The 24,191-nt window shown below is 47.1% G+C and overlaps 1 protein-coding gene across 1 annotated transcript in view; it reads left to right on the top strand.

The window, feature by feature from the left end:
* Nucleotides 1-5,637: 5,637 nt before the first annotated feature.
* Nucleotides 5,638-24,191, top strand: part of CDON (cell adhesion associated, oncogene regulated) — a gene marked incomplete at its 3' end in the record, with an annotated part of 21,627 nt that continues 3,073 nt past the window's right edge. The window contains exons 1-13 of the mRNA XM_010085493.1: nt 5,638-5,713; nt 7,775-8,047; nt 10,540-10,686; nt 10,970-11,113; nt 11,387-11,674; nt 12,208-12,477; nt 13,059-13,415; nt 16,767-17,056; nt 18,682-18,856; nt 19,853-19,981; nt 21,264-21,470; nt 22,154-22,335; nt 23,648-23,753. Coding sequence (XP_010083795.1) covers nt 5,638-5,713; nt 7,775-8,047; nt 10,540-10,686; nt 10,970-11,113; nt 11,387-11,674; nt 12,208-12,477; nt 13,059-13,415; nt 16,767-17,056; nt 18,682-18,856; nt 19,853-19,981; nt 21,264-21,470; nt 22,154-22,335; nt 23,648-23,753 — 2,644 coding nt within the window. The remainder of the gene's footprint in view (nt 5,714-7,774; nt 8,048-10,539; nt 10,687-10,969; nt 11,114-11,386; nt 11,675-12,207; nt 12,478-13,058; nt 13,416-16,766; nt 17,057-18,681; nt 18,857-19,852; nt 19,982-21,263; nt 21,471-22,153; nt 22,336-23,647; nt 23,754-24,191) is intronic.

Here is a 24,191-nt window from a genome sequence, read left to right as displayed (position 1 = left end):
TCCCTACATGCCTCTGAGCATGTTTCATTGCCTTCTCTGACCTGTTTATATCTTTCACACTTGCTTTATAGGGTCACTGTCAGCAAACGGGTTTTGTGGGGTTTTCCCTCTCAGATTTTTATTTTAGCGAAATACCAGGCTTGCGGGACCGCTGAGCCAAGAGCTCAGTTTGTTTTCTGAAGGCACCCACAAAACCCCTTTGAAGTGTGTAATTTTACTCCTGAAATCCTTGCCTTTCGTGACGCCATAACTCCAATACAAATGCCTAATGATGGTTTGGTTTTGTTTTTTTTTTTTAACCCCCCTTATGTAAATGCCTGCCTCCTTATCTCCATCGCTCGGCTTCCTGTCATTTAGAAACTGCAGTTCACCGCTTGAGGTAGAGAAGAGAGGAAAACGGGAGCACTTGAATTTTTTTTTTTTTTTTACACAAGCTGTGATTACAGCAGGATTTTTTTTTTTTTTTTTGGGTGCTCAGAGCGTAATTAGGACCACATTGATTCTTATTGCAGCTGGCAGCTGCTGGCTATTGCCTTTTTGCAGCTTCTGACCCCCATAGTCCCGCTGACCTTTCCTGGGGTTAGTCGTGGGCCCTCTGCATTGTGATGGGCTCCAAGTGGCTCATGTGGAGTTGATTATTTCCTTGCTTGTCTGGCCTTTTTGGTGCCATAACTTCAAGTCACTTCCATTTTCTTCCCTTTGCTTTTTTGGCTGACCACAGTGAAAGGAAATGCTTTTGCTGGCGACAGGATCGGTTTGCACGCTCCGCTGCCTCGATTGAGACCCTGAAAAGGGGGGAGGGGGAGGGTAATGAACACTGTAGGTGCTGCATTTGCTTTTTAAAGGCTTGATGTTCGTGATTGAGTGGTCATTAAGCATTCATAAAAAATCAGGCTTCCTTTAAAAATGAGGCTTCGGCAGGCTCGGGTTGCCTTTTAGCGACCCCAAACCCGCGTGGCAGCGTTGGAAATCCTCCCCCTTCGCGTCCGGCAGCCGTGGTTTTTTAGGAAGAGGTACTCCAGGAACATGAGAGGTGTGCGGCGTGTGGGCGAGCGCACCGGTGGCGATTCCTCGGGATTGCTTCAAGGCTTTTCCAGCGCCCCAAAAACCCGGGAATAAACCTCAGAGGTTAGTCCGTAAAGCCGGCGGGCAGACTGGCAGTCGCTGCCGGCTGCTGAGCCGCTCCTTCCCAGCACAAAAAGCTCCTGGAGTCTATCTGCCAGCTGTTCCGCTCATTTTGCCAGACCCCAGGAGGACAGCATGAAGACAGTCCGTGATCAAAGGCTTCGGAGATCACTGAGGAGCCGAGCTGCAGGAATGTCTGATTGCTTTCTCTTGGAATGCCACAGGCTTCAATACCTCTTTTTTTTTTTTTTTTTTAAGGTGTCTTGGTGTGAGATTTAATGATCTGACTTGCCTTTAGTTGGGAGCAAGCCACAGTGTTTTAGTTAATTCTGGAGGGTTCGTTTGTTCTAAATTTAGGTGCTTTGAAAATCTGGGATTTTTTTTTTGTTGTTGTATTCACGGAAACAATTTTGGGGAGCGAGTTAAAATGACATTTTTTCTTGGTGGTTCTGTAGTAAATGACCTAGGGGGAGAAAAAAAACTAAACCTTGCTGTGCTTTAGGTGTTAAATCACATATAGTATCATAAAGTGAGGGTGGATTAATTGATTTTGAGTTGGTGTTTAGGAAAAAATATGAAGTCTTTAGTATCTAATGCTGTTTTACTCCCAGGAAAGATGTTGTCATGTCTGCAGCAGCTCTCTGTCACTTTTTCCTCGGACTTCTTCGAGAAGGCTGGCAGCTCCTGGAGGTGGAGTGGGCAACCTGAATGACTCCCTCTGTTCCCGAGCCTGCCGTTTCCTTCCTTCTCCTCCTTCCCTGCTTTGCTCTGGCGTTTGTAGGAGCTGGTGCGAAGAAACCCTTTCCTCCTCTAGCTTCGGCGTCGTGAATCATCAGAGGAGTTTTGGAGGGGAGCGATGGTTAGATTGAGGTGGGGCGGTGGCTAAATATGGGGAAGGGAGGTCCTGGGGGTGCCCTGGTCTGAGATGGCAGGAAGATGATTCAGGGACGGGAAAAAAAAAGGAGAGAAAAAAAAAAAAGCAGGAAAAAAACGGGTATGAGATAATGTTCTTTTTAGCGTGACTCTGCCCTCGGCTGCGAGGGTGGAGATGAGACGTTTGTGGTCCGGTAAATAAGCAGGGCAGGTTCTCAGCTGTGTTTTGAAGGACACGGGATCCTGTGAACCATGTGAATGTGTGGCAAACAGCGCGTTGTCATCTTTTCAGAGTGTAAAACCCTTTTTTGGGGGGATAAGAAGGGCTAGGAGCGAGTTACTTCGGAGGTGACAAGTTAGTTACACCAAACAGACCAGACGTGGAACCTTACGTTGAAGACCGATGGTTTCCGGAGAAACAGCGCCAAGCGTGAAGCTTTGGGAAGGAGGAGAAGGTCGCTGCCGGGGCTGTGCTGTCTCCCTGCGCCGCATCTCTCCAGATCGGAGGTGAGAAGCCTGCCTGGCCGCTCTGGTGCCTGTGTCTTCCCATCTCAGCCCAGTGGGAAGTTTCGGTAAGTCCAAAATTGTGAGCTGTCTGGCGAGAGGTTCCTTTTAAAAAGCGTCTGTGACAAATGAGGCGCACAGCCGGAGTGATGGCATCTCCAGAAGTACTCCGTCTTGCTGGTTATCTCCAAAAGTACCAGGTTTCTGGACACCCCGCGCGTGCAGCCTGCTTCCGAGAGGTGGATGTCTGTTGGGATGGTGGCTCGTCGTGACACAAGTCCAGTGTTGTCCTCGTTTCCCTTGGTCTGTGAGCAGGAAGTTAGTTTAGAGCTGACGAGGAGGTCAAGTGCTGGGTGAAATTAATTGGAAGATAGCTTTGGATGAAGGTGTCTGGCTGGAAGTAGGAAAAATTCAAAAAAATACGCGTGTGCGTCACTGACGGTCTGGAGAAACCACCGGTGAAACTGGAAAGGACTTGATCCGTGGAAACCATGTCCATCTCTAGTCAACCTTGACTATTCTTATTTAGATGAATAATTCCCATTGCATGGCTGGGAAATAGCCCCTTTTCTCACTGACACCAGAATAACTCTGACTGTTTGATCCACCAGCGCTGGAGATTCATCCTCTCAAGCGAGAATGGTGAACACTGGGCAGAGCTGATCCTGAGCGAGCTCATCTTGGCGTCTGAGACACTGGAATGGAGCCACATCTCCCAAAAGTGAGCCACGTCTGCCCAAAGGGATCCTCTTCTGGTCCCAGTAGCTCCCCAGCGCCTGGTACTTGCTCCCAGAATGGGAGTTTAGGGTTATTGAAATGACGGCAAAGGGGAAGAGTCGTATTTTTCCATTCTTGTAACGCTCAGATACGTATTAATAGAATATTTTTGAGGCCAGGTTTCTCCACTGAGTTTCTGAAGACCCCAAAGCTCCATGGTGTGGTCTTGCCCTCGTCTCTACACCCAGCAAGCAGCTTCTGTGGCGACACCATCTGCAGAAAACGCAGAAAGCAGGAAATCTTTTTGGGGTTGTGTGTTGGATCTCCTCTTCCCTCTGCCTTCCTGTATCCCAAAAGCGCACGTTAGAGAAACTTGGATGCCCAAGTATTGTTGCTCCTCCAATTAAAGTAAATATTTTTCTTTTTTCTTTTCCCTCCAGTCAAAAGAACTTTGGTATTTGTGGCTTGCTCTGTGTACTCGCTTGCTTTCCAGTTGATCTTACCACTCTGCGAAGCCTGCGAAAGCCAAACTGGTAGGTCAAAAGAGGAGTAGCTGTTGACACTGGCGGCTAGGAACATGTAAAGGGAAAGATAAACAGAGGGAAATCAGAGCCTGGCTAAAGTAGATCTCGAAAGATAAAGTTTAGTTAAAGATAATGAGCTGGCCTTGGTGAAAAAGACAGCTGCAAAATAACCCGGTAGCTCCATGTGCCGGGGTTAAAGTTGACCCAGAATATACGTTTCATTGCTTTTCATAAATAAATAGTGAAGGGAAGATTTGGCAAAAAAAAAAAAAAAAAGGCGCAACATTGCCCCCCACCCCTCTTGAGCGAAGTGTTTGATGTTAACAAGTTCTCGGGGGTGTTTACTTTGTCCTCCTCCTGCCCTTGAACCCAGCGAGAATGCAAATAAACCCAACGGCTTTCTGCGCAGCCCCGGCTCTTCTGCCATCTGGGATTTGACCGAAACAGCGCTGCTCCGCGGGACTCACCGCTCGGCCCAACAGCTGAAAGGAATTTGCCAGATCGGGTAAAAACTGCCCAGAAATGGGAGCAGAACCCGACAGCAGCTTTTTAATTTTTTTTTTCCAAGCTGTCATCGTAAGCTGGGAGTGTAATTTTTTCAGGAGAAGTAGCAGTAAGCAAGGAGCTTTATAAAATCTCCAGTGATTCATTTCTTCTTCTTGGAGTCTCTTCCTGATGCTTATTGTGCAGATATATCTCCCAGCGATGTCCTGGTGATAAAATACTGTTATTTTTTAAATAAACCCTGGGAGTCATTTTGCTGTTGATATCTGGGATCCAGCCTCTTGCTCCGCTGGCGCTCAGGAAATTGGGACTTAGTTCTGCTCGGTGCACTTGTTCTGTGCGCTGCCAGTTAAACTCCCGGCTGTTGGATGCGCGGTAGATGCGTGTTTATATACACGCCTGATGTATGAGATGTTTAAAATCTGAAGCTGAGTGTTATCAGCCGCGAAATTGTTCGGCCGGGCTGATAAATGAAGTAACTGTGCTAAATGAACTCCAGTCTTATTCATCATCATCATCGTACGCAAAGCAGATAGAAAATAGAACCGAACGCCAGCTGCGGATTTTTTTTTCTTTATTATTTTCTTGGAGAGGAAAAGAGAGTTTGGTGGAGACCGTGTCAGAAACAGTGTTTCTGCGACTCGCCTCGTGCAAGCTGTTTTGCTGGTTGAATGATTTCGTTTGTATTTTGTTGGTTTCATGATTTAATTTGTATTTTTGGGGGGCTGGAAGCGAGATGTTCCATAGCAGAATGCTGAGGCGTGACGCTGTCCTCTTGTAGAAGCTGATAAAAGCAGTGTTGCTTGGGGGATAGAAATGAGAACGAGCTGAATCTTGGCGATTTTTTCGCAGTAGACATTTGCCACCGTTTGACCTCAAAGCCCACGAGAAGGAGCAAGCAGATGACACGTCGCCATGAGCAGGTTTAGAGCGATTATCGCGGTAATCGTGTCGATTCATAAAAACTTACAAGCAAGTCTAAGCCTGGTGATAGATGGTCAAACGATTATTGTTTGCAAACCCTGTTATCTCGGCTAGATAACTTGTTTATTTTGGACTGGGTGGGAAGCAGTCTAATTCATCAAGGCGCTATGGTTCAGCGCGGATGCCCAGCTGGGGAAAGTATCTTCTATTTCAGACTAGTACTTGGAAACATCGTCAAGTTCAACTTCTAACTCATTTTTACAGATGGTTTCTATATTGCGAGGAATATTGGCTGTTTCCTGGTTGGGCTTTTTTTTTTTTTTTAAGCCCCAAACACTTTGTTGTAAGAGAGTTAAAAGACTCACTCCTGAAGCTTACACTAGACATCTGTTTGTTTTTTTGTAGCTCTTTCGCTGCCTCGTCTTAGTCTGGAACTTCGCGCTTTCAACTTGTGGAATCTGGCGCTATGCATCCAGATCCCGGACGCTTACAAGCACTGCTTTTCATCGCTGCCGCCGGTCTCCTCGCTGCCACGAGTTCAGGTAAGGCCTCCTCGCCCCAGCCGAGATGGTGGAGGTTTGAACCCCTACTTTTGAGACAAGCGGCCATTTGGATTCTGTTTTGAGTTCGCCAGTTTATTGCTCATCTGCTTTGAAGGACGCATGGAGCACTTAAAATCAGTCTTAAGCTGAATTTACGACTTCACTTTCGAAAATTTGGCTCAAAACAAGCGCTGAGAACGCGGACAACTCTCTGTTCCGTCCGTTTGTTCTTTGGGATCTCCGCGGACTTCGCTGGACGCTGATTTTGCTGTGTACCGTGCGTTTTGCCTTCCCGTGGGCTTGGGAGGGGTTGGAAATTTGCAGGGGGAAAGGAGGAATCGGATCTTTGAAATGCGAAGGCTGCGCTCCGAGCAGCTCTTGCCTTGAAAAAAAAAAAAAAAAGACGAGGGATGGTTTTAATTGACACATCTGCTCTGTGTAGTCAGCTTGTCTTAACGTAACCACACAAAAAAGAAGCTTTTACTACTTTTAGCACTTCATAGCCAGTCGTTAGAAGCAAATGGGATAAATTTGATTTTTCAAGCTGCCACAGGAGATAAATTCCAGCTGCAGGGTCACTGCTACCAATTTGGACTCTTCCACTGAGCACAAAGCGTCGGTGTCACAAGCAAGGGCAGGGACGAAGATGAAAGTGGAATTTTGTAGCTGTCGGTGGCTAGCAAGCTAGAGAGGTCGTTGCTTTCCTCTTATCCCTGGAAAATGGAACTGAACTGATGGGAAAAAGTTTTTTAAAATTAAAAAGCTAAAAAATGGACATCTGGAGTCCTGCGAAAATGCTTTGATACCATTTTTCTGGATTTCATCCTTTTTTGTTAAGTGAAGCCACACTTCAGATTTCCAGTTTGATTTTCTGTTTACGCAGATAGTTTATGGTTTCTGTGAAAAACGTGCGATTTCTCATCTGAAACTCATCTGTAGAAGAGCTTGGACGGACTGACTTGAGAGGAAAAGCATGAGCCGAGGGCCCCACCTACAAGAAAACGATCTTGTGTTTGGATGTCATTTCATATCGTCCTGACCCGCACTGTCTGCAATTCCTTAGCTTATTTACAAACTAGAAATCGTTTTCCCCTGCCACTGTGTCTATTTTTAAATAAGTTTTTCCCCGCTATCTCTAACCGAGTAGAAGTTATCGCTGGTAATCACCTTTTGCTCCCTCCCGTCGTCCAAAATCTTGAGTGGAGAATTCCACAGAAAACAAATGGAAATCATTGCCAGTGTTTCGTTGGCCAGGATAGGAAGAAATTTCCTCCAACGAGCAAGAATTTTCTTCTGGCAAATAAATAGATTCTCATAAACAAGTTTATGGAACTGAAACCTTTTCTTTATTAGCAGCTTTTCCTGTTTCTCTTCGTCAGGAAAGATCATGGATGCCCAATCCATCATTCTCCTCCTGATGAAGTCCATGGATTTGGAATTAACGACAGCCTTTGCTGTTCATCCAGCTTTTTTTTTTTTTAATCCTGCTATTTTTTTAATTAATTCTGCAGACTCGGGGACAGTTCTGTATATAAATACCTGGCAGGCTGCTACCATTTCTAAAAATTTTACAAGTCCTGGCCGGGCTCGCTGCATATGGGACAGATCAGCTCCAGCTGCGTGTTGCCGTGCTCTGTCTCTCCAGGTGATCGCTGCTGCTTCACTCCACGTAAATCCCGCAGGCCCTCACGAATGATGCCTTGGCCGTTTGGGGATGTATCTCGCCCTTCCTGTACACTGAACCTGCTGCCGTTTAATCGCCGCGATCCTCTTAATGGGGTTTGAATCTTGAAGCTGGGAATCTTGAAGAGTGGGAATCTGTCATGAGTTCTTCTTGCAGAGGAAAAAGATGACACCTGCTTGAGTATCACGAGCAACTCGGAGCTCAGAGACCTTTTGTTCTTCTGTGTTTGATCTGAATAATCTTTTAGCAATATTTAACCTTCTGATTAAAGAAGTTTCCCAGGTCTGACCCGTGGCAGGAGCCTTGGGAGAGAGCGTTACTGTAAAGATGCAAAGTGCTGTTCACTAATGGAATATAATTTTGTTTTTCCCCTTTAGATTTAGTTCCCCGTTTTATTTCTGAGCCCTCATCCACTGTCCAGAAGTCTGGTGAACCCGTCCAACTCCGCTGCTCTGCCGAGCCCTCCACAGCTCGCCTTTCCTGGCTGTTTAATGGGGAACCTCTGGACAGCAAGGCGGGAGAAGTGGAAATCCACTCGGGATCTTTGACAATCGTCTCCCTCAGCCTGTCCACGTCCGGGCGCTATCAGTGCGTCGCTAACAGCAGCGTGGGCGCTGTCGTGAGCAGGCCTGCCACGGTATCGATGGGCAGTAAGTTCCATTTTCCTTTATATTTCTTTGTATTCCTCACTCCTTGACGGATTTGCATGCTTTGGTTTTCTTTGACTTTTAGAAAACACCAAGTTTCAAGGTGGGTTGGGTTTTTTTGTTTTTTACTTAGTATATCATAGAATCATAGAATGGTTTGGGTCAGAAGGGACCTTAAAACCTATCCAGTTCCAATCCCCCACCATGGGACACCCTCCACTAGCCCAGGTTGCACAAAGTCTCATCCAGCCTGGCCTTGAACACCTCCAGGGATGGGGCATCCACAGCTTCCCTGGGCACCCTGTTCCAGTGCCTGACCACCCTCGTGGGGAAATGTTTCCTCCTAAAATCTAATCTAAATCTACTCTCTTTCAGCTTAAATCCATTACCCCTCGTTGTGTGTCTACACTCCCCATCTCTCCTTGAAGTACTGGAAGGCTGCTAGAAGGTCTCCCCAGAGCCTTCTCTAGGCTAAACAACCCCAACTCTCTCAGCCTGTCCTTATACAAGAGGTGCTCCAGCCCTCTGACCATCTTCATGGCCCTCCTCTGGAGTTTCTCCAACAGGTCCATGTCCTTCCTGTGCTGAGGACTCCAGAGCTGGACGCAGTACTCCAGGTGGGGTCTAACGAGAGCAGAGCAGAGGGGGAGAATCACCTCCCTCAACCTGCTGGTGATGATGCTTTTCATGCAGCCCAGGACACGGTTGGTTTCTGGGCTGCCAGCACACATTGCCGGCTCATGTTGAGCTTCTCATCCACCAACACCCCAAGTCCTTCTCCTCAGGGCTGCTCTCTATCCATTCTCCGCCCAGCCTGTGTTTGTGCTTGGGATTGCCCCGGCCCACGTGCAGGACCTTGCACTTGACCTTGTTAAATTCCATGAGGTTGGCAGGGTCCCACCTCTCCAGCCTGTCCAGGTCCCTCTGGATGGCATCCCTTCCCTCCAGTGTGTCACCACACCACACAGCTTGGTGTCACCGGCAAACTTGCTGAGGGTGCACTCCATCCCACTGTCCATGTTTCTGACAAAGATGTTAAACAGCACCGGTCACAGTACCGACCCCTGCGGAACACCACTTGTCACCGGTCTCCGCTTGGGGACATTGAGCCGTTGACCACAACTCTTTGAGTGCAGCTGTCTGGCCAGTTCCCTATCCAGCGAGTGGTCCTTCTGTCAAATCCACGTCCCTCCAGCTTAGAGACAAGGATGTCGTGTGTGACAGTGTCACAAGCTTTGCACAAGTCCAGGTAGATGATGGCAGTTGGTAGATACGATCAGTTAGACACTCTTCACCAATTCTTTTTTTTTTTCCTATTTGATCCAAGACCTGTTGAGCGGTGCAGCCCTGGAGCTTGTGGAGCTCCATCCTTGGAGGTTTTTAAAGACTACTAGACAAAACCGCACCTGATCGATTTAGATAGCCCCATTTTGAGCTGAGAATATCTCTAAATGTGTTTTCAATGAGATAACATTAATTTCAATGTCTTGACCCCGAAGTACAAAGTTCCCAAAAGCTGCTCTTCAAAGGATCTTGAAAGAGCAGCTGAGCTGTTGCAGAAACCTGCTTGAGACTTGAGGAGAAACAAGTGGGAATTGTTGCCTGGGATAAAAGCGGGAGCTGAAAATCTCCCTTTTCACTTGTAGAATTTTATTTGGTCAAAACTATCGTCAGGTGAGGACAGTCTTCGGTCATTTCAGGAACGATTTCCCTTCTCTGTCACGCTGGTTCTTCTCATCACTCTTTGCCTTGGTGCTGGATCTGTAAATTGTTTGATCTAAAGGGCCTTCAGAAGAGGAAGGGCAATGTTTTCCGCACGGAAAGGATATAATATTTCTCTGCGAGCGTGATTTGTCCGCTCGGGATCGCGGGGCTGTCTGAATCAAGGCTTTGTCGAGCAGGATTTGAGTGATTTCTCTGGAAGGGTGCCTCATCTATGGAGCATGTCCAAAATCCCCCCTGGGAGGAAAATTTCTTAGAAGCGAGAGAAGTAAGTGTTTTGGTAAAGTACTGACCCATAGCGAAACCCTCTCAGGAGAGCGGTAAGGGTGGCTAACCTAGAAAAACTTCCCAACCTACAAGATGCTTTGAAGGTGAAGGGAGTAAGAGAGCAGCTTGTGCGCTTTTCTCCTCTTTTTGACCATTTTGTAGCAAATTAGAAGGTGCTGTTAGCTGTCGAGGCGTTCTGCTTGCCTCATGGCTCGTGGCAGCGGGCGGGAGGTGCCGCTGTACTTGGTGTTGTGTTTATTATCTTCGCAGAAAGACAATTTCATGTTTCCTATGGACAGCCTTCCTGCTGTGAGTGGAAATTTTCATCTTCTCTTTCCGGTGTTGTCTCTGTTTGCTTCTCCTGGAGAAGCAAGTAGGAATTATTTTTTTCCCCTCACTATTCCCATGTAAAAGCTGGCCCTTTCTATTTTATTTTAAACACAAATACTCAGTTTACTGCCCTTTCCCAAGTGGAGGCTCTGGACCTTCTACCGATTCTCTTCCAGGTCTGGCTGATTTTGATCCGTCGGTGAAACCCGCCATTGTAGTGGAGGAAGGAGGGACGGCTTTCATTGGGTGTGAGGTGCCAGAAAGTAACCCTAAAGCACAGGTTCGCTTCCAAGTGCGGGGAAAATGGCTGGAACAATCAACAGGTGAGATGTTAGCAATAGAAATCTTGCCTGGGTTTTTTTCTTAGAACTTAAAGGGGGAAAAAAAAGTCTAGAAACTTGCAGAACTTCCCGTGCAAATTGCTTGATCTAAATGGACCTTTGTAAATGAATGTTTTTGTCACGACAGCATGATTTCTTTGTGATCCTACGTTTAGAATAGATGGGTATATCTGACAAGTTATTAAAAAAAAAAAAAAAAGGAAAAAGGAAAACTTTTTTTGAAACTGAGTTAATTATAATCTTTCTTCCCTCCCCACGTGTTTAGACAACTACCTAATTCTTCCATCTGGAAACCTGCAGATTTTGAATGTATCTTTAGAAGACAAAGGCTCCTATAAATGTGCTGCGTACAACCCGGTCACTCACGATCTCCGAACAGAACTCACGGGACGTAAGCTCGTAGTCACGCGTGAGTATTCACTTCGGCTTTCCGGAATTAATACATCTCAAACTGAATAAAGACCATCCCGAAGATTTTCACAAGTACCACGTTACATAAAATCTGTCCTGTGTTCTTTGCATGTTCAATTTTGATTCCACCTTACTGTAGAGAAGCAGCACATCTGGTTTTTCAAATCCCAAGAGGACTTAGTCCTCGAAAAGGGGATAATGCCAATATTCTAGTCACCAAACCAGGTGTGGTTTAGAAGATTAGTGATAAATCTCATCTCTTTTTCTCCAGGCTCTTCCTCAGGTGGCTTCCACATTCTTCACCCCCTGGTGCCCCAGAGCCTGGCGGTACCCCGGCACAGCTCCGTGACACTGGAATGTGTCGTCAGCGGGTTGCCTCCAGCCTCCATCCGCTGGGTTAAGGATGGTGGGGACGTGCTGAGGAAAGGGAGGTGGAAACTGCTGCACTCACATCTGGTGACGGACAGGCTGGAGGTGTCGGACTCTGGGAATTACTCCTGCGTGGTGGGAAATGAGCTGGGAGTCATGAAATTCGTTAACTATTCCCTTACTGTACTTGGTAAGTTATAAAGCAGTTGTCACATCCAGGCAATGAGTGTTTTGGTTGTGTACTTGCTGGTTTTGGCATCTGGTTATAAATAGCCTGAAGTTCTTTCTTATGTAAAAATAAAGAATAAAAATCAAGATGGCCATATCTCCTCATCTCTCCCCAGCTAAAATCCATAACTATTAACCTCTTGAAATCCTTCGCGGTTTGAAATAGTCAAACAGTGCAGGATAACACAGTCCGGGGGAGGAACTGATCTGTTTATTTTTCTGCGGAGCGCCAAGTGTACATAGGACACGGTGTCAATAGCATGCCAGGGATCAGATGTTTCTCTTTTGAGGTCGTATATAAGCAAAAAGCTGATGAGGAGAGGTGATATGTTTGGATGAGGACAAAAACAAAAGCCAAAGAAACATGTGTGGCCTCAAAAGCCTGGCTGCAAGTCCTTCCTAATCTCTCCTTTCCTTTGCGGCAGATTTTCCTCTTGTTGGAGGATTTTTCCCTCCATGACTCAGTGTTTTACAGAAAATTATTTCCTGTTACAGAACCTGCCTCGATCTCCATGGGACTGCAGGACGAAACCGTGGCCGCCGGAGCGACGGCGCATTTCTGGTGCGACGTCCGCGGAAGCCCTGCTCCCTCCCTCACCTGGCTCCACAACGCAGCTCCTCTCCGTCGCTCTCCGTGGCATCTCCCGATGGGAAACCATCTGCGGATCCACGGCATCACCCAAGAGGACTCGGGCTTGTACCAGTGCGTCGCAAGCAACGGCCTCGGATTTGTGCAATCCACTGCGAGACTTCGTGTCCAGCCGGGTAGGAGCTCCTGCAGCCCTCAAAAAATGAAATTAAGCTTTTGTACTTCAAGCTTTAGTCTGGTTTTTGTGGGTTTTTTCCCCTAGATTGTGTATTGGGTTGTTTCTGATCACTGTTTGTAGCAAATCTTGCAAAGAAGGTGCTTTCAGTTGAATTTTAAGAGTTGTTGCTATTTCTGGGGTACTTAAAACTGAGATCACCAGCTGCAATTAAATCAGTTTATGGTTGAATTTGATACAGTTTATTCTTAAATGGAGTGAGGCTCTGTTGTGCTGGATGAACTGGTATTCCCATCAGCAGGTACCAATTTTTTTTTTTGATCGCCTCTCTAGGATCCTTTCTAGTACCTAGAAAACTTGATTTCTGCCAATAAAAGGATGCTGGCAAGACCGTTGCCATTCCTGTTCTCTCCCCGTCACGTGTAGTTGCAGCTTTTGACTTTCCCTGTACCTGTTAAGACTGATGTGAGCTGCGCAGAGGCTGCTGGAGCAGATATTTTGGGACTTTTTTAATTGTATTGACTCATTAAGCATCCTATTCTTTTTCCAAATTAATTCTTTGGGTTTTATTTCCCCCCCTAGGCAAAGGCTCTAGGCCGGTTATCATCTCTCCGCCGGCAAGCGTCACCGTGACGGACGGAGGGGACGTGACACTGTCCTGCAATGCCACCGGCCTCCCCGTTCCTGCCATCCGTTGGTACGACAGCAGAGGACTTGTAACCACCCGCCCTTCCCCGCTGCTTCGCTCGCAACCGCAGAAACCTCCTCCAACAACGCAGGGCAGCACCGTCGTGGAGCCCAGCGCCTATTTCTCCGTGTCCCGAGCGGGCTGGAGCTCCCTGCACATCAGGAACGTGACTCCGGAGCGCGGTGGCGAGTACACGTGCGAAGCCACCAACCGGCACGGCTCCGCGGTGTCCAGAGCCTTCCTGACAGTCGGTAAGCGTGAAGTATGAAATTTCACGTTCGGCTCCCTGATTTTTGGGTGAGAAATGCCTCAAAGTAAGAAATTAATGGCAGGTAGGTGATGTGGGTATCCTGGGGAAACGAAGCGAGCTATTTCCTTTCTTCACATTGGAATATTACGCAATATTAATAATAAATTTAAGCTCCCCCAAGTTCACTTCGCAAGAATGAAGAGATTTTTAGGTACCTGAAGTGACTTAAATTTCTCAGCTCTTTCAGCATCTTGCCTTCAGTTTAGCTGGGTGTCAGTGGCATGGAAATTCCGCCGACCTTAATATGTGGTCCCGTATTTAAAGTTCTTCGTTACCACCAATGGGAGTTGAAAAACGTGCGTAAATAATTCAAAAAGACGCTTGAAGGCTCATTTAGAGGAAGAAAGAAAGAAGAAACCTCAACGTAATCTCATCATGTCATTTTATAAGAAGTTATTGTTGGACCTCACCAAGTGGAACCACAAAACTCAATATCATCCCGGAATTCGGTCTGTGACGAAAAAAAAATCCCACTGCTTCGCCTCGGAATTTTACGGCAGCGTGTTCCATTTTGATGTTTTGTTTCTGAACTTCTGTCGGTTCCTAATACGCTGTAGTGGCTGCCGCTGGTGGTGCGGAGGGCGGGGGAGGCATTTGGTTTTGGTAGAAAAGCCCTTACGTCGTTTCTGGGAGCTGTTAGGCTTTGAGAACGCTTCCCAACTGTGCCAAGAGACATGCACCAACATTTTCCATGTTTTAATGAAGAATTCCTGCCAGGTACCACTTCCAGTGCACCTGAAGGGCTTACGCCACGATTCCGGTGTGGATCAATTTCAGCGGCTCCGGGCCTCAGCAGCTTGTTCCTCAGATTTTCCAAGCGCAGGCGCACAGCGAGAGAGCTTATTTGGCTGAAGAATCTCTTTTTTTTTTTTCTTTTCTGTTGGATTTATTCCACGCCGTGATTCATTGCCTGGTTTTAAAAGCGGGCAGGGCAACTTAAGCCACCATCAAAGTGAGAAACCACAAAATGTAAAACGATCGCTTGAGGATCCCGCACCCACGGGCGCTGGTTTTAAAGCCTTTTATAGACAGTTGTGGTGTCAGGAGCTTCTCAGAGCTGCTCATTCCCCAAAATAATTTCACCTAATGGAAATAAAGGAGGAAAATACGCTTTGGGAAGCTGGAGTGTGGAAGCAAAGCCTGGGAACGCCGTCTGTTTGCGCAGCAGAGACAAAATATAAAGGCTGCTCTGCCGCCGTGCAAACACGGGACACGCCGGCGGGTTTGAAATCTGCTCGTGTGCTTGCACCCCTGGTTGAAGGAGGGTGTAGAAGAGCTGGAAAAGTTCTAGAAAAGAAACTCGACGAGTTTCTGCAGGAGGAGAGGCTGGGAAGGTGAGGGCTTCGAAGGGGAGACGTGACGACAAGCTGTGAAATGCTGTCGGAGAATGCAAAAGCTCTGCGAATGCATGATTTTAATGTCCAAATTTGGGATACTTGGCCCTTTTCTGGCGGCTCTCGGAGGCAGAATTTTGGGCACATGCAGCCTTTGGTGTGACCCGACTCGTGTTTTGCAGCAGAGCTGGGAAAGCGAGGCAGAAAAAGAACTCTGGGTGGCTGAGGGGAAAGGGGTGGCACGCTGAAAAAAGTCTCGTAATGACACAGCAGCGCAGACCAGCCTGCTGTGCTGGTTTGGATGGGTAGCAATTATGCCAGAAATCCAGAAAAAAAACCTTAGAGCCGAATTGTTTAATGGAATTTGTTACCCAGGGGTTGTTTTCCACAGCACAAAAAAACACAACTGACTCTCCAGTTGTTGACGACTCCCCTCTCGCAGCAATAAACACGGCGACAACTGCGGGTCTCCTGTCACCAGCCTCAACCGCAGCTCATCCTCTGCGCAAGAGTCCGGTTCCCCCATGCCAGCAGGCGTCACACCCTCCTCTGCCCACCCACAAACCCTCCGGGTCCAGCGCTTCTCCCTTCCCGGGTGCATCCGGCGTTTGTTTCCAGTCCTCGGTGCGGTCCCTTTCCTGCTGCTTCGAGATTTTTTTGGGGACGTTTTGACGTTTTCAGAGAACTCCAGCTGGATTTAGGGACATCCTCCCCCCCATCTGCCTTTGTTTCCCCTTCTTCCCATCTCGGAATTTTGTGGCTTAACAAATAGGAAGAAACAAAACAAGGGAATACTTGCTGAGAGCGTGTCTTCAATTTGGGGGAAAAAAAAAAAGAGAACTTTTCCTCCCCTCCTTTTTACCAACTTTTTTTTTTTTTTTTCCTCCCCAAAAAGTGGCAAAAAATAGCAGCCACACTTGCTGCTGGTATTTTAATGGAGGTTTGGAGGAATCCGAGTCAGCCAGGCTTAACGCTGGCTTGACATTACCCAAGGAATTTGTTTGGTTTGTAAACCAAGTTCCCTTCGTTCCCTTCCCCTTTTTCCAGACCCCGGCGTGTAACAGAAACCTACGCAAACGTAAAAAAAGGACGCGCGGGGCTCGGAACATTTTTTTCCCGCCGCTGCAGCCTGCAACCCGGAGGAGCTGCGCCCCTTCCCAAACATGCTGGGTTTAAACGCCGGCTTTAACTTGTCCTGGATAATCTCAGATGTCCAACCTGCCGCCCCGTTCCTGCCAGGAACCTGAACACGTTTTGTTTTTTTTTTTTCTCCCATGCTCAAACAACTGATATTATATATATAATTTATTTTTTTTTTCATACCAGGCAAGGTAAATAGGCTGGAGGAGGCTGGAGCAGGATTTCTAGAGCCGCATTGGTATTAAATTGCATGTTAGACCTGCCCGTAAACTGAATTTATTCCCTGCATCAATCTTCAAATGAAGCAGTTGAGCTGTGCAGCTTTCAAAGCGGATCGAAACGACGGCTCCAAACCTCAGAAGCGGGGCTGGGAGAATGTCCTCTTGTGTGCACGCCAGTTCAGGCCATGAAAAGTTCCTTGTACAACCACGCTTCATTTAAAATCGGTCCGTTTGTGTCACAAGAGTAGCTATATATTTTTTTTTTTTCTTTTAACATGCATTAATTTATCGGAGATACGAGTCAAACCGTGCCTGCAGACATTGCGTTTCAGGTTTTCTCTCTTTGTGAAAAAAAAAAAAAACACAACCCCAAAAAATGCTGTAATGCCTTAGGAAAAAAAAAAAAAAAAAAAGTAGCCGGCGTGCAAGGGTGCAGCTTGGCAGCGGGCTCAGGTCTGCGCGGGCGTCTCTTGAGCTGGCGTTTTTGCGGCGAGGCTTGTTTGGAAATGATGCTTTAGAGATGATTTAGTGTCCCCTCCGCGCGGGGTGGGCATACGTCATCTCGAAGATGTAACCAGACTCCTCCTTTTTTTCCAGTTCCTTTCCAACCTGGCACGAAAGCAGCAGAAATGCCTCCCCTGGAGCTTGCCCAGAGCGATGAAAGCCATGGCGATTTGGGGGCAGAAACGGCGTTTCCAAGCTCACCTCCCACAAAATCACGGTTGACCGCGACAGAAAAAACCCCGAACGCAGCCGCTGCTCCGCCCGAAGCCCCCATCATCCTCAGCCCCCCGCAGACACCGAAGCCGGACGTGTACAACCTGGTGTGGCGGCCGGGGAGGGACGGCGGCTTGCCCATCAACGCTTATTTTGTCAAATATCGCAAGGTAACGTTTCTCCGGAGCTGTGCGCCGTGGATTAATTGTTTTTAGGTTTTACAAAAAAAACCAAGAATTTTTGCAGGGCTGGCGTTAACCAGAACGTGGCGTCAGGAAAGAAAAAATACAAAATATAGCGAACCACGACATTCCTTTGGCCTAAAATATTAGGGATGGCTGAAGTTGGTCGCAAGCGCGCTGTTCTGTCTAGTTTTAAGTCAGGCTTGAGCAAAACCTGGGGTTTTATTTCCTTCAGAGTATCCTGGTCCATGGGGAATGGGACTCTGGGGTGTATTTTAGACATTTTCGGCGTTGCCGAAAATATTTTTTTGTGAGCAAGGTTGAGTCTGGTGGGTAAGCTTGAGATCAGAAGGAAAGCTGAGCCGAATATCTCCAAGAATTTTCGATTCCACATCCCAAAGGGACACTATTAAGCTGAGTTTATGAAAGTTGAACTCAAATTTCCCAAGCAGATCCCCATCGTGTCCTTAAAAACTGTGTGCCAACAAAGTCTGTCGATGGGATTTCTCATCCGACGGCCGTTGGTTCACATCAGTGCTGGAAGCTTTGAATATTTCTTTGACCTTTTTGGTGCTTACCCTTCACTCATGACAATCCTTCCTGCATGAACTCTGCTCGCTCGGGCGTTTCTCGGCGAGGAGTTCACCGTATTTTTTTTAGGGTGGTGTTCTTTCTGTGTCATTACATTATTTTATTGATTTCCCTCTTAAAGAGGGGGGAAAAAAAAAAAAGAAAAAATTTGGGGGAATGAAAGCCTTGGAGTGGTCACTTGGGAAGAAAAATACTTGAGCAAGGACGTCTGGCGTAACCTTTGCTAATCCGCAGTGTTTAGATCTGTCTTCTCTGTTTTATTAAAGTCTTACGTTGTTTAGGAGTTTATTTTTGGTGGAATCTTGTGTCTTTTCCTTTGGGATTTGGGGGAAATGTTTCCCTCCAAAGGTCAAGCGTCAAGAGACTGCGCTGAATCTCTTTTCCTTTCTTAAACGGAGCTGGTGATTTCACTGTTAAATTAAAAAAGTTTTTTCTTTTTTTTTTTTTTTTTTTTAAAAAAGATCTATGCATTAATAAAAACCAAACCTTTGGTCTTCTTGCTGATTTGATGATTTTTTTTTTTTTTCCCCCCACCCTGGAGAAGTAACTCAGGCATAACTTTTTGTTGCCTGTTTCAGCCAATAAATATTTTTCAAATCCCAAAGTCCAGAAAAAAACTGGGATAGTTCAGGGAAACAGATCTTTCTCATTAGGGGCTTGGGTCCAGCCCTTGAATATTGCACACGCTGCCAGCTGAAGCCTCGTTGAAGCCTTTAAAAATCATTTGGGCTCTTGCTAAGTGAAAATCACTTTTTTTTTCCCCAAAAACAAGTTTATTTATGTTTATAGAGAGGGAAAATAAGCTGAATTTTTCTTAGGAGCCTCACGAAGGTGGTTGGATTTGTGGCAGAAGCGCTTGGAGACAAACTGTAGGTAGATTTAGGAAAAAAAATCGGGTTTTTTGGCAAGTGGGAGAGGTCCTTTGGCTGCTTTTCGGGTATTTCGAGCTGCGATTCGAGCATTACGTCGGGTTCTGTTCGCTCCACCACTGACACTGAGCTTTCTCTCCCTGTCCCTCGCAGCTGGACGACGGCGTCAGCGCGACGGGGAGCTGGCACACGGTGCGCGTCCCCGGCAGCGAGAACGAGCTGCGGCTCACCGAGCTGGAGCCCTCCAGCCTCTATGAAGTTTTAATGGTGGCAAGAAACGCCGCCGGCGAGGGCCAGCCCGCCATGCTGACGTTCCGCACCAGCAAAGGTGGGTGCAGGACAATGTCCCTGCTGTCCCGCGCTTGCGAGGGGACATTGGTTCCATTCCATCAGCTGTATGTCGCCTGCTAAGCCGTATATAAAATATTCTGCAAAAAAAAAAAAATAATTAAAAGAGCTGCGGGGCAAACTTTCCTAAGCGTTAGCAGGGCTGTTGGTAAGTAGAAACTCATAAAAGCTGGATAATATTATTTTTGGGGTGGTTATTGAGATTTATACTCTAAGGTTCCTCTTGGTTGAAGGAGCAGAGTTGGAGCAGCCTGGCCTTGTGCAGGTTTTTCAGAATATCGCAAAAGAAACTCTCCACACCGTCAAATTTTAATTTAGGAGCAAAACTCCTCCTGGTTTGCTTTGGAGAAGCAAAAAAAAAAAAAAAAAAATCTCTGGGCTGATGCAAAGCCAGCTGTTTCAGTAGCTGGTTGGAGGCAGCGACAAGTGAAAGAGCATTTCTAATCAACGCAATTTTTTGGTTTTCAAGCTTGGACGCTGGTGGCTGTGCTCTTCAGCGTACAAACAATCAGATATTTTTCATGCTGGCGTACAGGAACCAGCCGGCTTAAAATGGCATTAAGAATGTAACCGGCCAAACGTCCGCTCAGCCCGCTGGCCAGCTGTGGCCAAACCCAGCTTCCGGAGCCTTTTTATTGAACCTTTTCCTCCCAACATGGATTTCGGTGCGTGATTTTCACCCCCTGTGGTGATTTTATGATGAGAGGGGGCTTGGAAACCCTGTCGGGAGCCGGCAGCATCACCGCAAAGTGCAGCACTGTGGCCGTTAGTACCGCAGAAGGGGGAGATCTCCCTTCTTGGTCCCCTGAAGAAACTCTCTCATCGCTTTCCTGACTGTTCACCTCGTGATTTGGAGCCAGGATTTAGTCCCCTGGGCCTCAGCGAGTGATTTTGCAGAGCAAGCGTATTGTGAGAGGCGTTAAACAGCATTTTCTTGCCCAATCCCTGATGTATTGTCTATCCAATTGTTTTTTAGAAAGAACATCATCCTCAAAAAACACCCAGGCTCCGTCTCCGCCCGTCGGCGCTCCCAAACATCCTGTCGTTCACGAAGGGACAAATAATTTCGGTGTCATCCTTCCGGACCTATCTCGACACAGCGGAGGTAAGTTTGTCATCCGTGTGCTAAAATTGTGTTGCCAACAGATGAACCCGAGTTAATTTGTGATTATTGCTGCTCTAGGTGCTTGGTTTACCTCTTTTATTTCCTATTTATTCCCCTGGCTTCTCCAAGACAGGTATTTTTCCTCTCTTGAGGGACTTCTGTGGGTGAGGTTGGGTATCTCCCAGATTTTCTGTTGTTCTGTTTCCAGAGTAAAAGATCAGAGCTCATAATTTGGGGACCAACTGGAAGGTTCCCTTATTCCAGGTGGTGAGCTAGCATTTGGAGGATCTGCCTCAATACTCCAGGTTTCCACCGCAGCGTTCAATTATCACGTAGTAGTGCATTTCTTACAGGCTTTAGCATCTCTGGTGGGGTATTAGAAGCTATAAATTTCACAAATCCGTGCTCTAATCTCGTGAACTTTTAATATTTCCAAGGATGCTCTTACCCACACATGTAGATCTCCGAAAATAAGATCAGATTTTCACGTATAACCCAGTTCTTGCTGCTCATGTTCAAACCTAGCGTTGCTTTGTGCTAAATACTCTGGTTTTCTCCTCCGCTGTGAAAAATCCAGAGGAAGGGAAGAAATGGGCAATGCCCACGTTGGTTTTAACATCTCAGAGCGGATTCTATCCATCCTGAAAGTCTTCCCGTGGCTTCCCAGGGATAGACTTATTTCCGCTGGCAAGAAGCTCCAGCCACTTCCCAACCGCTGTGATTTTCAGCCCGATTTCCAGTGAAAACAGCGTGTTTATAGTCCTGTATCTCACCACCCCACCCCTTGGTCTGGTTCAGGGGCTCTCATCAGCGCGATTATCGGGGATTTACTAACACACCTCTTTACCTTCTCTGTCCCGCTGCTCTCTGTACCGTCAAGCGAGTTCAGTAAGTATATTGTTCGTCGCATGCTTTGTGTGCTCTTCCTTCTCGTTTCTCTGGCTCTTTAGCGGGGATGGGTTGGAGTCTCGTTGGGTCTGGGGGAATTTTGGGGCTCGGAAAAAAACAACGGAATTTTTCCTGTTCACTTAGTGCGTGTTTGTGTCTCCTTGTAGAGCTGGGGTGGTGCAACAATGTCCTTTTTTGATTAGTTTATTGATAAAATAATTTATTCCTCTGTTTTTGAGCATCTTTTCCGGAAGAGTAAGAGGAGTAATTATTACAGGAGGATTTAAGATTCTCCTTGTTCATACACAAAGTTTAATTTAATCATCAGCAACTAGTTTAATCTAGAAAACCACAGAAGCCGACGTTTCTAATCCTCCTGAATTTCTCTTTCCAGTCCCAGAAGCTCCCGACCGACCCACAATCTCCACGGCGTCGGAATCCTCCGTCTACGTCACGTGGATCCCGCGGGCAAACGGCGGCTCCCCCATCACCGCCTTCAAAGTGGAGTACAAGCGCCTGGGGCGGAACAGCGACTGGCTCGTGGCAGCGGACAACATTTCTCCTTCCAAACTCTCCGTGGAAGTTCGGAACTTGGAGCCAGGTATTAAAAACTCTCTTTCCTTCGCCTGCAGAGAGAATACGGCAACCCTTTGGTTGTTTCAGTCTAACTTCTGCTTGGATTATCCTGCTCCTGGTTTTTTGTTTTGGTTTGGTTTGGTTTTTTTTTTCATTTTATGGAGCTCATTACATGAATTCAAGTTGATTTCTGCCTTTCCAAGTGGAAAATCAACACTAAACCATCATAATCTAATCCTTTGTTTGCATGGAGAGGAGGGTTGCGTATTATAAATTGTGATTTTTTAGCTTAATTGTCCTTCTAGTAAGCACTCGGAACACAAGAAGAGAAAAAAGCTTTGATGGAAGAACATCTTTCCTGATTTCTGGGTTCTCCCACTGTCCAGGGAAATGGTGCAAGAGTAGAGGGAAGAGATGAGGATGAGAAATCCTTTGAAACATCTCTTGGTACCCACCGGCTTCCAGTTTTGGGACTTGTTGAGCTGCTGGAGGCATCTCCGTCTCTTAATGCAACTTCAGATTTTTCTGAAGTGAATCTCCCTCATGGCTTTTAGAAGCCGTTTCTATTTCTGCTGTCCGCATTAGCCCGCGGCATCAACTCCTCTGGTTTTTCTAATGGCTTGTGCAAAAAAAAACCTTCCTCATCCGTTGGGTCTCTCCTTGAATCCTTGTTTTGCTACAACCGCTTTTATTTTTTCCCTTTAAAAGGAGAAATGTATCGTTTCCGTGTGATTGCCGTGAACACTTATGGGGAGAGCCCGCGCAGCGCAGCGTCTCGCCCGTACCAAGTCGCCGGGTTCACCGGCCGCTTTTCCAACCGCCCCATTGCGGGACCTCACATCGCTTACACCGAAGCCGTCAGTGACACTCAGATCATGTTAAAATGGACGGTGGGTATCATCCTCTCCTGTTCTTTGCACAGTTGCAGGCGAATTTGTACCACTTTGCATCTTCAAAGTCAATAATTAAGAGCTGATTGGGTGCTGGTTTCCCCCCGCTGAGGCTCAGAGATGATTTTTTGCCAGAGGGCTGAGATAATTCATGTTTCCATGGTAGAATTGGCTCATTTAACGGCCCGTATGCCTCTCAAGCCCTTTAACCCCCATTCCCAAACGCTTTTTCCTCCTCTGTGACACCCCCGTGGGTTGTTCGCCCCCTTTCGCGCCATCTCCCAGCCTCCCGCTCCCCGGGGATGCCCCGTGCCGCCTCCTCGAGTTACGCCAGCTGTGAGCCCGACTGGCAGCTTGCCCGGGGCAAAGCGCCCCAGCCGCTGTCCTCCACCTGCTTTGGCGCAGACCCAGCCAGAGGCACCGGCCGGGCTGAGCTCCATCCCAACCCCTCTGACCGGAGCCGCTCTTTGGCTTTTTTTCCTGCTGCTCTTGTCAATCGGGTTTCAAACCCGCCGCCGTCCCTGGCAGCCAGGAGAGGGTTTCACATTGGAGAAACGTTTTTTCCTTCCACCCCACTCCGGTTCCCTCATCTTTTTTGTAAACAAGTACTTGAAAGTCCTTCTTGAAACCCGCAGAAATTCTTCGCTCTTGTTTTGAAATCTAACCCCCTGGTGTACTCTGGAGGATTTAACCGTGTAGAGTTCCCCCAGCGTTAGTTTGCTCTGCTCGCTCAGCCTGAAGAGATGGTAAGGATAATAAACTTCACGTAACCTCCTTCTTCCTCGGGACCCTGCAGAACTTCCAGCAAAATGTTCCCGAGCTGAATTTTCATGACCTGAACTCTCTAAAGTGAAAACGTTCTGACCTTTCACCATTAATCACACCAATTTTCAGGGCGTTCGTGGTCAAACCCTAATTGATGGCTTGGAAAACGATGTGGGAGGAAAGTGGCATCCCCAGCTCTGTCTCCCTTTTTTTTTTTTTTTTTTTTTTAGCTGATCCGAGGAGTTCAGTGGCAGAGCGCTTTGCTGCAGAGCCCCTGGCGCTGTGCTCACCTTAGCTGCCTCGACCGCTGTCAAGGATCCTCTTTCATGTTGTAGCTTTTGCACCAACCTCTCCCTGCACCTCGCTTGCAGATCCTTATTAAAAAAAATGGACAAGTTATTAAAAAAATGGGCGACTTGTTAAAAAAATGGACAGCTTGTAAAAAAAATGGGTGACTGATTAAAAAAAAATAAATCAAGGTGATAAGATATCCAGTGACGGCTCAGCAGGACTCGCTTAAAATGTGTCTCTTCAAATTCTCTTTCAGTATATCACGTCGAGCAACAACAACACGCCCATCCAAGGATTTTATATCTATTACCGGCCCACGGACAGCGACAACGACAGCGACTACAAGCGGGATATCGTGGAAGGTACGGTGTCCGCAGGCTTCGCAGCGCTGCCACACGGGGAGGAACATCGTGTAGCCGCCTTGGCTGTGTTTATACGAAATCTAAACTGCTTTGCTCCAGCCGAGTCTTGACGATATATTTCACCCGAGTAGCTAGCTCAGCTTCGGAACGTCAGCTTTCTGCCCACACATGAACTTGTTTCTTCCTTCTGCAGCCTCTTCTAGATGGAAACTTGAGCCCTAAATACCGCTTTGGAGTTTTGTCTCGTTGTGCTGCCGCGAATCCCTCGTGTAGATTTATTTTAACGGGTTTAGCTTCACGTCATTGGGGAGAGGAATGGGCAGAAATGAGATTTAACCCAGGGAGAGCGCGTCTGGCTTCCCAGATGCTTTACCCCAGCGCGGATTTTCTCCACTAGGTAGTATCTTGTGTGTGACTGCCCCGCTCTCCTCTTACCTT

The sequence above is a fragment of the Pterocles gutturalis genome, unplaced genomic scaffold (genome assembly GCF_000699245.1).
Source record: "Pterocles gutturalis isolate BGI_N339 unplaced genomic scaffold, ASM69924v1 scaffold7335, whole genome shotgun sequence".
In the NCBI taxonomy this organism is placed as follows: Eukaryota; Metazoa; Chordata; class Aves; order Pterocliformes; family Pteroclidae; genus Pterocles; species Pterocles gutturalis.
Note: the sequence above shows the minus strand (reverse complement) of the source record. Positions and strands in the feature narration are given on the sequence as shown.